A 15,011-nucleotide genomic window follows, 5' to 3' on the forward strand; every position below is an offset into this window, starting at 1 on the left:
AGTGACTCTAGATCCTGCTCTTGCTCTAAGTCAAGTACTTTCCTTCCAAGAGAGTAGGAAAAACCCTGCTAGACTCTTGCCTGCAGTAGTTAACTCTACAAATAGATGAACACTGAATTTTGTGGTCTGCTGTCATAAATGGAAAGCTGTCCCATTGTAACAGTAGGAGCCCACCTAATAAAGGACTTGGGTGCCTCAGTTTATCAGCACTGAAAAGCTACACTTTGCATGTGCTGCTTTCCCATAGTCTTTAAAACTTCTTCCAAAGGTCTTTTAATGAAGCCCTCTCTGAACAGGACTCAAACTGAGAATTTAAAAAGTGTATGAGGAAATAACAAGGCTTACTGACCTTGAAGTATTTAGAATAGTGTATGGGATAGTTGTAACTGAATGGTATGTTCTTTTCAGAGCTGCAGATGTTTTGCACAACTTTAATCCTGTCCTACATCGTTGTAACTCATGGGTAGTGTAGACCTAAGTAATATAAGAAGAGGTGCTATGTGTAGGGAATGTTAAGTCTGTTTGGCAAGAAGATTCACAGTAAGACTTGTACAAAACCATTGAAAATGTTACGCCAACTTTGTCCATGTTGTAATTCTTCTGAAGTGAATTGAAAAAGTAGTGAATTTGACCTCCTGTTTCCAGGCTTAGAGCACTTATCTTTTTCTCCTGGTAATGGACTGAAAGCAATTATTGCTCTGTTACAGATACCTCTGGCTTTACTGAACTGAACAGCATTTTGCAAGTAAACAATTAGTGGTCTGTTTCTTGCTATAACCATACAGTATCCATCTCAAAGAATGAGACAGCTTCCAAGGACAGGTATAGCTGTAGTAGCTGAAGCTGCTTTGAAATTGGTGCAAGTTTCTTATCAGCCTTTGAATCCCAGATCTGTTGATCATCTGAATTAATGATGGGTCTGTACGTTCTGCTGTCACATTCAGTTGTATCTCAAAATAGAAGAACTATAAAAAGTTCTATAATTTTGCACTGGAGTAACTACTTTTAAAAAAGCCTTTCTTGCATAATACTAATTCCCAATTTTCCAACTTGCACGAAGGCAGTTTGGAGCAGGGCACTTGTAAATTGGTCTGAATCATCCTTCCCCTCAGTCCGGGCTGAGGCATGCTGGCAGGACTGCAGGCGGTGCTGCTCCTGCACAGCCTGGCATCACTTGTATGGAAAAACAAAGGGCTTCAGTCCTGAAGCACTCAGCCTGCTACTCATCAGAGAACAAGGCTCCATAGGATTTAAAGTGAAGATAGGTTAAGAGTGTCTGGCAAAGGAAAGAAAGGCATTATGAAGAAATTATTTCTACTTTAACTGTATTTTTTTAATTCCTGAAATCTTGCTTTTTCATACTTCATGTTCATTTCTTGAAATGGTTACTTACCTGGGCTTCCCAGAAGATTGCACTGTAGGTTTACTTGGAGTAGTGTCTATTTGTGTGCCATCCTGCTCTTCTGGCTTTCCTTGTGCTTCAGAGTTTCCCAAAGATCAAAGATGCATTTACAAGAACTGGAGGGACACCATGCTGGGCTAGGACCAAATTCCTTGGGTTTGTTTTTATGCTATTGGCAGTAAACATCTAGATTGTTTTGCAGCTATGCTATAAAATTGATGCACTGCCTAAGCTGCAGGGACCTTGCACTGGATTTGACTCTACTGCATTTATTTTATTGGAAACAATGCATCATGAGTTGCTGAGACAGAGGTGTTAAAATGATGGACTGTGAATGCCATCCAGTATGTATAAAGTCAGCACTTTAAAACCTAAAAGCTAGAAGTGACTGTACTGATGCAGTTAGCCTGTGCCTTAGATAGTATCAAAAAAAGTTTAGTACGCTCAGTTCTTTCATGTGTAGTCTCTGAAGTCTGAATATTTAATAGTGAACTGGTCCCAAAAGTTATTGGTTAGCTCTGGAGGCTCAGGAGGCTTTTTTTGGGATTGTGTTTGTCATCTTTTTTGTGGCAAGTACTTTAACTTGTGCAAATGAGGCTGCTGCTTTAAGACTAGGCTTTGGCTGCAGCTTACTGCCTGAAATAACACTTTGGGCTGTAATGAGGCTACCTACTCTCACTGTTGAATGAAATACTGAACTGCTGCATGGTTGTTCAGGCTCTATTCACTGTTCCATTAATTGCTGTGTTTGATAGTGTGGCTCTGTTTTCTAAATCTTCATCAGATTCTCAGTTCAGAGCTCTTTCCTCAAAGAGCTGCCAAACATACAGCTTAGCTAAATGCAGAAGGGGCTATTCTTTCTACAGTATTTTGTTTCCTTAGGAGAAAGGGGAATAGCTTAGGGGAAAGGTGCACCAGCACGCAAGGTGCTGTTCCTGACAGTTCTCACAGAAAAGATGTGTAGGTGGTGTGTAGTCTCATCTAGGTACAGGTGTGCTTATAACAAAAGCAGGTGGATAGTGTTTCAGAAGGGCACATGTACACCATGGATGCTGTACAGTAGTTACACGTACAATGTTTTGTGATGCGACACTAAAGCACTTTTTTTGAAAATGTGTGCATTTCCTCAGGAAAACGGCCTACCCCTTGAACTGTTAGCTGAAGTTCCTGTGTCTTTCCAGTAATAACATCTTAGTGAAACCAGCTGTAATGCAGCCTGCATTTGTAGGAACTTCAAATTGATGGTAATAAATACAAATATTTTAACACAACTGCAAATTATGGCACTTTAAGCTTCTATCCCTGTATTCATTCTTATTAATGAAGCCTACATACGCTGCTGCTTAATTCTAACTTCTTGTAACTCAAATTTTTGCTAAACATTGGAAGCAGTGGCTCTCCTGACAGCCTCCTACTGAGGACTGTATCAGGCATCATTGCTTAGGTACGTAAATATGTGGAATAATTCTTAAGTTCTCTCTTCCTCTAGCACACTGAGTAGGAGGGAAGCAAATTTCACTCAAGTGTATTCCCTCATAACCATATTATTAATCAAATTCGTTTTTTTCTTTTTTTAAAAAAATCTGGATTCTGTGGATATAGGCCTAACTGAAACCCAAATGAGGCCTAACTGGAATCCAAATGTGTACAATTATATAACACTTTAATGTAGAAATGCTTGAAACCAGACTAACATCCTAAGGCTCATAAGAGCATAGTTGAAGCAAGTTTCTTTGCTTAAAACTGTGTAATCAAATGTGTAATCATGGGTTAAAAAAAGATTATTTTGCACATTTGAATCATGTTATTGGGCCCAGAGGGCTTTCTTCAGCATCTAATGAAACTTCTTGGACTACCTGGATCATGTACAGGCCTTGTTCCTGGCAAATAGCTCATGAGGACTCGAAGAAAGATGTGGTGTTCCTCTTCCTGGAATGGGAACTGCAGAGCACTTCTGGTATGTGTCAGCTGCCAGACAATTACCCTGCTGTTCCTCTCTTCTGGCTATATTTTGCCTTACACAGGTTGTTCCAGGACAGCTATGGAAGCTATTTAACTTTCAAAGAGAGCAGGAGGGATCTTTACATTGTTAAGCCATCACACTTAGCTGTTGTCAGCAAATACTCTTTGGAGTTTGGGGAGTGTTTTCAACATGAGAGATCTCGGAGTACCAATGCTGTTAGTTAATTGTTCTCTTTGGTGTTTATATACTAGCTTGCTCTTGAGTGTGAGGGCATTGCCCTGTGCATGCAGTTGCAGGCCTACATGATACAGGGAAAGGAGACTTTTACCAAAGCATTAAAAAAAAAATTAAGATTCATAAAGCCTCTTTTCTTTTTTTTTTTTAATTAAAGAAACAGAAAATAAGCTTTTTTAGGGAATAGGATAAAGGAAGTAGAGAGCTCACACAGTGAGCCAGGAGCAAAACCAACAGTACAGTCAAGGATCCCTGACTTCCATTTATTCTTATGCCACAGTGAATATTGACTTCTAGAGAAAAAAAATGTAGGTTGTGTTATTTCTGCTGGGGGGAGGGGGCGAGGGGTGAAGGACACAACTACTTGTTCAGATTTTCAAAAGCATTTTCTCTTAATGTACTGAAAGAGTTTCATGAGGACGCTGACTCTACAGTTGGAAGCATGTGCCTTGTCAGGAGAGTGTTCAGTCCCATAAATGTAATTGCCTCCTGGTTACAAAAAAACAAATGAAAAATATGTTTGTTTTGATGTGCAAAGAATGGGAAAGAAATTTAATAACTCTGTACAAGTATGATAAAGAACTGATGGACTAATTATGGAGACATTTATAGCACAGAAAAAAGAGGGACACTTTTGCAGTTGAGTCCGTGGGATTATACAGTTCTCACAAATGTGAGCATTATAGACTCAGAGGCTGGGGGACCAAGTTCCTAAATACTCAGCTATATATAGTAGCTATATATATGTACATGTCAGTGTCTTCTGATTTAGTACTAAAGACAGGAGAATGATGAAAACTTAACATGGACAAGCAGTTTCCTACATTTACAGTGTTTTTAAGATATTGTTTGTAGATCCTTTTTATACTCCTTTAAAAGGAGATGGAATGAAAGTCTTTAAGACTTGGAAAAACTGTTGTAGCAGTGTATTTCTCTTTTAATATTTAAATTTAGGGTCATATTCCCTGACAGTGGTCAATGTAATGAAAGCCCCAGTGAAGCAGATGTAGTCCAGGGAATATAAATGATGATGAAATCTCCTGCAAAACTGTGTTTTTACTGCTGTTCAATGATACTGACTGAATTATACTTTCTTCAGGAAATTTTAGTATTAAGTGCCACCCTGCTTAAGCTTTCCTCCTAAGGATAGACAGAAGAGTATATCCTTGAATTTTTCAGGGGTTCTTTGGTCTTCTGGCACTTGCATTTTTCCCCAAGCCCTCTCCCTCTTGTGAAGACAGGTTAGAGCAGAAACAGCTTGCTGCATTTATATATGTGATCCCCTACACATACAAGAGCCTTGTCAGAAATGCAGAATGACAGGAGCACAAGTCTTGCCTGCCACTTGAATGATTTCCCTTTCTTTTCTGTTCTGTTCAATGCTTTCTGTGCTGAACCTTCATCAAAATAGGTCTAGAAAGTCAAGCATCAAGCTGTAACAGTAGTTTGCTCACCACTAAATACTGTACTGCTATCATGTTACTCATTTTATAAGGACTGTGATGATGTAGGGTAATGTTCACACTTTAAAGGCTGATGACTGAAGTTTAACATGTAGGACTCCAAGACTGTCTTAGAGGGCTAAAGAGAAGTCTCCATCCCTTCTAATCCCCATCACATTGATCTCAGGGAGGGAAGAAGGGTGTATGCTTGATTGATAAGAACAAGCTGATAGTAAGTGTGCTTTTGTTTTTAAATGCTGGGTGGTCCATAGGCCATGTAACAAGGTCCACCTGCAGAATCAAGCTAGTTAGGGGTGCAGGGTGTGGGTGGAGATTGCTTTTGTTTTCCTACTGCTCATCTGGCTAAAGGTGGAGCCTTGCCTGCCAGCGTAGGGCAATCCTCTGCTAATCTGGGGAAATCCATTTTGTCTCAGTCAGTTGATATAGGCAATGATGTCTTTGCTCAGACTGGGCTTTCTTCTTCAGAGGTTACTTAGAGGATAGCATTAGAAAGACAGACCACTGTCCTAACAACTGCAGAGATAAAAATGCCTTAGCTCTGGTGCGCTCAGTATTTTACTGAGTAACATACACTTGTCATTGTTCCAGTACATCAAAAATCTGTTGCAAGGAAAGGGCCAAAGTTTAGGAAGATGACTCTTGGATGTCACTAGCATGTTAGTTCATTTAACACCTTACATTACCTACTTCTACCTACTTTATCATGGACAAGTGTGTTTTGTTTGTTATTGCAGTGCTGTAACATTCTTCCCATTTGGTTCAAGATGCTGCCTTCTAACATGCTGAATGGAGTGTTAGGATGGTGGAGAAAGATAAATTGTGAATTAGCCTGCAATTTGACAATGGATTTGAGGGGGCCTGTCTGTTGTGCTGAGCTGTGATCAATCTTTGATCCTTCTGAACATTTAGCACAGTGATCTTTACTTGTTTAGCTCTTTCAGCTTATAGTATTTTACATGATCTAGACAAAATGTCAGCTGTTAGCTTTTCCTAATCTCTGCAGAAGGAGAAGTATAGGAAGAAATCACATTTAAAAAATCGAGAAACTGAATAGGGAAAACATCTGGCAAAGTTTGGGACCGTACTCTTGTAAAGTGAACTCTGTAAAATATTTCATGGTTTAGAGAAAAAAAAACCACACCTTTTTTCCTTACCTGGCCTTTTCATAGAAAGTCTGTACCAAGTATTTTAATACACCCTTTTCCTGTTATGTTTTGCCTATTACACATGTATTCCAGCTCTGTATGGAAATAGCTTTCAGGTGACTCTACCGTTTAAACTCAGCTAAATCGTGTTTATTAAAAATTAACTTCAAGGATGGAAATTAATCTTACCCCCTCTTTTCTGCCCTGGCCTGTTGTGAAGGTTAGTGCCTAACCCTTCCTTCCAGCAGGGTTGCTCAATCTTCATGGCCTAAATGTATCTAGGGCATTCTGCAGCAGCTCTAGCACACTGTGTGGCTATTTTTGGTGATGTAGCTTTTGTCTGGCAGTGCTAGAGAAGGATGGCATATGCTCAGTGTATACATGCTGTGCATGTGACCAATTTAAGGGAGAGTGATGTGATTTGATTTAAAAAAAAGTATATGTATTTATCAGTATTAAAAGCTCTGTATAATGTTATAACCCATACAAATTTAATATGCTTGACTGCATGGGTTTTCATTTTTCTTTTTTTATGTAATTGTATGCTTAGTGGACTGTGCATTAGAAAGTGAATTACAAGTTAATTTACCCTGCATGTCAGAATAGCTTTTACCTCCTCAGGCTGTGTGATCTGAACTGTGATGTGAATGTATCAGGATGCACAAATGCTGCTTTTTATTTTTAGAACAGTTGTGGGGGGAGGGTTAGTTTAACCTCTTGTCTCCTTAGGTTATTAATTCTGGTTTACAGTCAGTATTAATGGAGTGGTTTTGGATGTGTTCTGAATGAGCTTGCGTTTGTTTCTGTTTGTATGTTTTCCATTCTTTGTGCTGTACCTCCAGGGGACCTCTTGCAGAGCAAGTTACCTGCTCATCATCTGAATGAGGATGATTGAATTAACGATAATTAATCTCTGGTATTCATAATCAAAGATAATTAATGCTTACACTCTGTTTTGAGTTTGCAACTAGAACTACACAATGTTTAGCAGTCTACCTCCCTGATATTCTATAAAATCTAGTTGCTTCAGGCTCATAGTTTCACAGGAAGAGCTCTAGAGCCTTAGTTACTGTTTCTGCTATAGGCTAGACAAGTCCCCCACCAAAAATTTGGGCCCAGTTGTACCAGTTGTGGGGCTGGAGGAGAATGTTTGCATCAGAATCAATAATCTGAATAAAGGAGATGCTAAACAGAGCTGAGAATAGAAATGTGTTCATCTAAAGGTATAGATCTAAGTTGTGAGAGGCTAAGTGGGGTTAGTGCCTCTGGGGTTATCATTGCTATGGTTATATGGGAAGGCTCTGGCAGGACCAGATGCTCAGTCCCTCTCTCCCAGGCTCCCTGGCTGTATCACAAGACTGCTTTTCATGTTGCAGCCCAGGTTTGACAGTGGTGACAGGATAGAGCTTTGACTTCTGTGGGTCTTTTTAAGGTCATGTGGAGTGGGTGGGAGCTGCCCTTGTGCCACACGAGTAGAACAGTTGTTATGGCTTAACAAATGATTATTGTAGAACCAGAGTGTTTATAAGTTGTTGGTGTTGAAATGGGAGGTCTAACAGTAGTGTGATCTTGTTGGTGTGACAAATCTGACTTTAATTATCTTGTAACAATTTATAACAAGGGAATTTCAGAGGAGAATTATGTTTGGTCATATTACATAGATGTATTTTATATCTTACAGTGCAAAGTAAAACATGACATAGAAAATGTGACACTAGCACAGGTATTTCTTGAAGTCTGGATTGAATGTTCTATTAGCTTTTTTTTTTTAATGGAGGATGGGGGAAGTAATATAGTGTTGTTGTTAAGCTGCTAGTAACTGATTTGCCATAATATTGGGCAAAGCGCTGACATTAATGACTGTACTGTGCTTGTTGAAATGGCTCATTTGTTATCAAGCCAATAGAAACCTTTCAAGAATTACCTGATGTCCAAGAAATGGTAAAATGCTGAATAGCATACCCAATACTAAAATCTTGGAAACACCTAAGAAGACAATCATCTTATGTAGATGTGCTAAAACTAAGGTCCTGTCTCAATATAGTTTTTGTCTTGAAATGCATGTTGGGTTTTTTATGATTACTGTAACCTTTTTGAGAAAGTGTGTGTGTGGGGTGTGTGCACAAATTTTAAACCCTTGAAGGATTGTCCAAGGCGAGGATGGAGGTTCCACTGTCCTGCTTCTCAGCTTTATTTGGAGGCAGGTTGGAGCTGACTGACCAAAGCTTCCCTCCCAGGCAGTGTTTTGAAATAGGAAGTGGGGCAGTGTGGTAGACAGCTGCCAGCACCAATAACTGGTGGCTTGAGCTGCTTAGCAGAGGCTAAGCCCAAATCTATTGACGCAGAGCACGGGGAACTGCTCAGCAGGCTTCTCCCCCCTCCTTATCCTTGCATATAATCTCATGATGCTGTGGATGTGACAAACTCCATTTTGATCAGGTCTTGGGCCAAATATTGGTGAGAGTGGTTCAGGTTTGACCTCAAAAGGGTATTTTTGATGGCACGCGGTTTTAGGGCTTTCTGAAGCTGTACCATTTCCTTCCATGATGCTGCCTTCTTTCTACTCTGGGTTTGCATAATTGCTAGCCTGAATTTTTAAATGCAGGATGGGAGACTGAAGTCATGCATATGGGGTGATATGGACTCACAGTAGATTTCTGCGGTGCAAATGAGTGTACGGTACTGAATATAATGGATGAAACAGGTAAGCACCTCAGTCTTCATATTTCCAGAAATAACCCCTTTAAATGGCTTCCCTGTTAAAATTTGTAAATGGAAAACACTATTATCTCTAGCTGTGGGATATATGTAGTGTTCTTCCTTTGTACTTTCACTTTGTAATTAATTATAAGAAGTCTAATGTGATGCAGGGGGTTGCGGAAGAGTAATCTGAGTACACTGATCTTTTGGGTTGATTTTTTTAAGGTATATTATCAAATAGAAGGCTTTATCTTTCTTGGGTATCTGCTGTTTATAACTAAGTAATTCACTACTGATTGTTTTCCAAAACACCAGACTTCTTATTTAAGTTGACTTCTTGGTTGTAAGTAGCCATGCTCTTGATATATAGTGTAGTTATTTACTTGCTTACAACATTATTCAAACTAATTAGTTTTAACTTCAAATCTGCAAGACTGATGGAAACCGAGGATGATAACAGGCAGAACAGGAAGGGGCCTGTTAGTCTGTAATGAAATCTTTCACATAAGCTAGGGACTGCAGTTGCTAAAACAGCTGCCACTTTTGGGATTGGGATGTTGTGTTGTAGCAATTTCGGTATCAGAATGCTTCCTTTCCTTTATCCGCCCTAGGCCAGACAACTGGAGAAAGATGTTCTGCAGCATGGAAGTTCTGCGTGAGGAGTTATTCCCTGAATGGGGAATTAGCAGAGCTTTTTGTAACTGTTAATCTCTTTAGTTATTCAAGCTTGTACATGCAGAGCATGAAAACAAGAGTTTTATTTTGTGTTTTTCCTTCTACCTCCACTTAGTTTATTTTCTGGTAACTAAACCCAGCAAAATTAAAAAAAAAAATCTGATCAAGGTGCTTTTTTGCTGTCTCACTTTGTCATTCAGTATGCCTGTTGTCCTCTTTAGTGGTTGACTGTAAACTTTGGGTTATGCCGTATGGGTGTCCTTTTTGTTTGCTATGAACTGCCTCTGAACTAATAAATGAATTGTTTTTTTCCTTTGCTATAAGTGCTACTTAACATACCTGGAAGTAGCCTGATATTGAATAGTACCTTGGTGCTATTGTGCTTTCTATGTGCAGCACCCTCACCTGACCCTTATTTCCCCTTATGGTGTGGGCAGCTCGTGGTCTCTGTATGGAAGATGGAGAAAAGCCACACCTCTATATTCCAGGTGCCAGCCGCAGCAGGTTTTTGGGTTTGTTTTGTTATTTTCACAATTAGTATATGGCACGTTGGGCTCTAGAGCAAACATGGAGGGATGGAAGCCAGCATATATCCTGCAAACTGAGGGGTCAATGCCTCCAGATGTTGCCTTATGTTGTGGTGCCTGCCCTAGCACACAGCAGTGATTGATAGGTGTTTGCCCATCATATGGTCCAATTCCAGAGGCCACAGCCCCAGCACAGGCCGCGTGTGCACTGCACTCATTGCATGATTAGAGGTCCTAGTAAATGGTGCCTGATTTGATGCCTGCAACTTTCATTTGCTTAAATGGTGGTGGTCATACTGGGATTGTGCTGAAAGTGGATTGAGCAGAAAGTTTTTTGATCTCCAAATCACGTTGTGAAGTTATGACAATAAATTATCTGGGGTTTTTGAATGTATTAGTTAAGGGGGTTAAGTGAAACTTAGTGTTCCTGGAAGTAAAGGATTGCTAGAACTATCTACTATACATGCACACTTAACTGTTTACCCTGATGATTACAAGAATTTATCCCATTTTTATTCTTGAGCTTAGATTGCAGGCTTTTTCTTTTGGGAGTGTGGAGGATTTAGGGAGGGGAAAGAAGGGGATGCTGAGCTGTGTATTAATTGTGAGGGGAACAAGCAGTGGAAGTAAGCTGAGACCACCTACCTCACTTTAATTTCAAACCTAAATGGGAACTTCAGTTGTGAGACTTTTACTTTAATCTGTTGTATTGTTGCCAAAAATCTTCGGAAATTGAATTAATGTGAATTATTAATATTGGTTGCAAAAGCAGTGGAATTCTGCAGCTATCAGATAATGTTGCAAAGTAGAAATGGAAGTATAATGTAATAAGAAAAACATTATTAGTGGATGTGAACAGGCACAGCATTTTGTTATAGGGCCTTGATTGAATGAATTGATGGAAAACAAGGTAAACCTTTAGACTGTTAATAACTTCTGTTGATATGATTTCTTTAATTGGTTATTTTTTAAAATAAGCAAATATAATGATAGAATTAACAAGTGAAACAGGAAATTCCTCTTTTTCAGGGCTATTTTAGTATAAAGGAAACATATATAGCTGGTATCCAATTCTTCAGTACATATAATGAGAAAATACTACAAAGTGAGGTTTTTAGACTTCTGCTATCATCCAGTGCTGTCATGTACTTGTAAGCAGTGTTAGAAAAATCAAAGCTGCTACAGTTCTTAAAATGAATGTACAGTGACCAGCATTTGTTAATGGGAATCAAAAGCGGAGGTAAAGGATGCATAAGAGGGTGCAAGGGGAGGGAGAGGAGGCTTAGAGTAGCTTTTGCGTATAGAAATGTGTCTGTGAACGTATCTCCCAAGTACTTGTCTTCCCCGCTGCCCTGGCCAAGTTGCAAAGCAGCTCATATTAACAGAAAGATGGCATTGAAATAGGAGCAACTCAAGGTGCCATTCCTATGAAATAGAAGGTTTGGCTGTTTATCATGACTTTTCAAAACTAGGGGTTGTGTAATGAAGTGTAACTTCACCTGTGTCCTTCCTGCTTGTGGTTAGGGAGGTGTGATATTGCTAGGATGAGAAGCCCATCATATATCTCCAATAACTGAACAACCCATTTGATCAAATGGGAATTATAATGTTTCTTTCCTTTGCTCTCTTTTGGCTATAAAAAGGCGTACAGATTCCTTGGTCAAAAAGCAAAAAAAGAGTATTATGGTTTTGTTGGGTGGTTTTTGTGGTTTTTTTTTTTTTTTTTTTTTGTTTTGGATATCTTAACATGTCAAGAAGGCATCAGTAGGCACAGAGATTTACAGGACGTGTAGATTTGACTTTCAAGCTTAGGTGATATTTTTAATGCAAGGTAGCTGAAAAAGCATTTGAAGTGACTCTGCTATTTTTAATGTGTCTAGCACTTTAAAAAAATCCATATAATCCTCTTGAAACAGATGGTTACAGTGAGTTAAAATCCCATGCTTGGATTTGGGCTTTTACCTGGTGCTGAAACCAATGTCATGACCCAGGGATACATCACTGGATTTGGAGGTGAAAGCCTATTTCAGAGGGGTGTGTGGGGTTTTTTTGGTTATGGTGGTTTTCTTGGGGGTGGTTTTTGTTTTGTTTTGTTTTAAAGGCTTCAGGGAACTGTGGAGTCCCTCTGGATGTTGAGTTGTCTGTTAGTTTTATTTCTTTTAGTTTAATTTCTTCTAGTTTATGCATTGTATCATATCTTTTTCTAGGCTATATTGGAATATGGAAGTTGGTGTTAACTGTTCCCAAACTGTTCTGTGAGGGAAGAAAGATAGGAAGCTAAGTTCTTTACCTTCAAATCCTATAGCTACTTGAATTGCCTAACTGAAGGCAGGATTCCAACTGAAGTTTATGAGGCACAGGGCTGAGGTGAGGACAATGTCTGTATTAGTCTTACCTAGAACTAAAGCATGCTGCTTTTTTTTCAGGATAGCTGGTTTTTTTTAATCTATGGAACTACAGTAGTGTTTCTAGAGGTGGTGACAAAACACTGGTGTTTTTGTCCAGATAACTGGAAATAATTTAATATACCTTGTGATTAATGGAAGAAAGGCATGCTATTTCTGTGTGCTTGTTTCCTGAACTTATTTTAATGGTAAGGGAGGCAAATGAATGGAAGGTTAAAGTGTTGAGACACGTTTAAGTTTTTACAGTTTCAGTAGCTAAAACTCATCCCTGCTGAATTCCAGCAGTTAACCAGAGATTAATTTGAGCCAATTAGAGGCAGAAGTAACAGTCTTTCCTCAGGTTAAACATCTCATTTGCACCAAAATGTATTTAAACTTAACAAATACAAAATCCTATTCTGAGTCTTCTGCTATCTAGTTAGAAAATATGTGCATTTCAAGGGATATATTCTGTTCAGCAGTGACAGAAGAGCACAGCCAAATCATAGCCTTGGTGGATACTGCCCAGCTACTCTGAGGATACACATGCATCATTGTTTTTCTCTGCCATCAGTTCTCCACAGGAGTACTCAAGCATTTGTGCCCACCTTCTCACTCAATTTTGTAACCAACTGCAGCACTCAAGGGGCTGAAATTATGTGAGTATTGATAGATAGGGAAATCTTAAGTAGCTTGGTAGCAGGTAAAGAGAAGACCTGAACTGTGGGGTGGTGAAGCCTGTTTTTTTTAGACAAAATTTTAGTGTGGCTTCTTGAGATGCATTCCAAACTTCCTTATGCTCCCCTGGTTATCCTAACTTAGCATAGGTCCTTCCTAGCTAGTTGAAGGACAAAAATGTATTCTAGAATATGGAAGATTTTCAAGAGATGTCAGAAAGATTCTTCACTGAAAGCTGAAGAAGTCCTTGAAACTGGTAGTTCACAGTACCTGGTGTTTCTAAGGCTCTTATTGCAAAGCCTGCTTTATTGTTCTTAGTTTATTGCTCTAATGCCTGCACATAGCAATTGGAAAAGACAACAAGCATATAAATAACTAGTTTATTGATGACACATTAAAATCTGGTCATCTTAGTGAGACCATACGCATACAAAAATTGTTTTAGTATTTTGGGAGTGTTTCTGCTTCCTGATAAAATTTAGAGTAACTCTGGGCAATTCTTAAGAGGGCATGTAGGAGGTGAGAACTGATTTTGAAGATGCAGTCACTCAAGAAGCTGAGTTCCTCTGGACTTCAGTGACAGGTTGCTGTTAGGCATGTTGGCACATGGTAGATTTAATCTTTAAAAAGCTGGCGATGTGACAGTTGGATTTTTCACTGCACTCATTTTACTGAGAGTGCTTTTTGGCTTGGTGACATGCCCCTATTCTCAATTTCTTAATGCTGCTTCAGCCAGACTACTGCAATGAACTGCAGAGCAAGCAAAGAGAGCATTAAGAGGGATTTTGGGACAGGGAGCAGGAGGTTTGAATGTGTTACATCCATTAGGAATGTCCTGAACAAGAAGTATTGCTGCTGGGCCTGTCAGATGAGTAGTTCAGAAACTAGGTTATTGTGAAATAACTTGGTGCTGTTGCAGCTACTGATTATCTGTGTGCTTTTAGCTGAGGAAGATAGAGTGTATTTCTGCTGAAGCATGCTGTTGGTTTGTGCCACGATAAATACAGCTTCCTTGCTGCTTCAATTTGTGCAAAGGCAGAGGGGTACTGCTAGTCTTACGAGGACAGATTTGGAGGGGGCACTCTAGCAACTTTGTCCAAGTCTTTCCCTCAGCTGTACAAAATGCAAATGTAGCTCTTCATCCTGCAGACTTTTAATAGCCTGAATGCATACATGGAAGCAAAGATGATATTCCATAGAACTACAGCAGATCAAAATGATACACCTAAACATAATCCGTAAACGAGGCTGTGTGAAACCCCAAGTGGTTAATGAGTCTTAGGCTCTTTCTGCACTTTCTGCAGTTTTCACCTGCTGGCCAAGTGAGACCTGGTCTCCCAATTCTCGCAGCCAGTGTTAGCAAGCTCTTTTTGCTTAATGAAGCTGCGCCCCTAGGCTCCCAGGGGCTTGCAAATTTGTGCATGATACAGAGCATTCTGTGTGCTAGTGTGACCTCGCTGAGTTTGTCAGCCTGGAGCAAGTGCTGTACCCGTGATTTATGAGGCCCGTTCATCTATCCTGGAGAAAAACTTTTTACCTATTCTGTCCAGTGAAATATGTATAATTACAGTAATAGAAGCATCTATAAAATAAAAACAAGGCAGGGAAATAGGGGTTATCTTTATCAGTATCTTTGCTCGCTGCTCCAGCCTTGCAGGTGCCTGATAGAAGGGCCATAGAGCCTCTCAGGGCTAGTGTAGTGTAGGGTGTGTATTAGTATCAGTGTCTGCCCATTTTTTGTTACAGACAGATACTCCTGTCTCCTGGGTGCGGAGAAGGATGTGGAAAGGGAGAGGACAGGAAACAGCACTAAAAAATTTGACCTCTTTTCCTCTTCCTA

At 39.6% G+C, this 15,011-nt stretch overlaps 1 protein-coding gene across 6 annotated transcripts in view; it reads left to right on the forward strand.

Moving 5' to 3' along the window:
• Positions 1-15,011, forward strand: part of MAP7 (microtubule associated protein 7) — a 122,042-nt gene that overhangs the window by 29,654 nt on the left and 77,377 nt on the right. The window contains exon 2 of one of the 6 annotated variants that reach the window (XM_064447206.1): positions 8,813-8,911. The exons of the other annotated variants lie outside the window; for them this stretch is intronic. Within the exon in view, the coding sequence (XP_064303276.1) occupies positions 8,899-8,911 (13 nt within the window). The 5' untranslated portion in view covers positions 8,813-8,898. The remainder of the gene's footprint in view (positions 1-8,812; positions 8,912-15,011) is intronic. 6 annotated transcript variants of the gene reach the window in all.

Source organism: Phalacrocorax carbo, chromosome 3, assembly GCF_963921805.1.
Source record: "Phalacrocorax carbo chromosome 3, bPhaCar2.1, whole genome shotgun sequence".
NCBI lineage: Eukaryota > Metazoa > Chordata > Aves > Suliformes > Phalacrocoracidae > Phalacrocorax > Phalacrocorax carbo.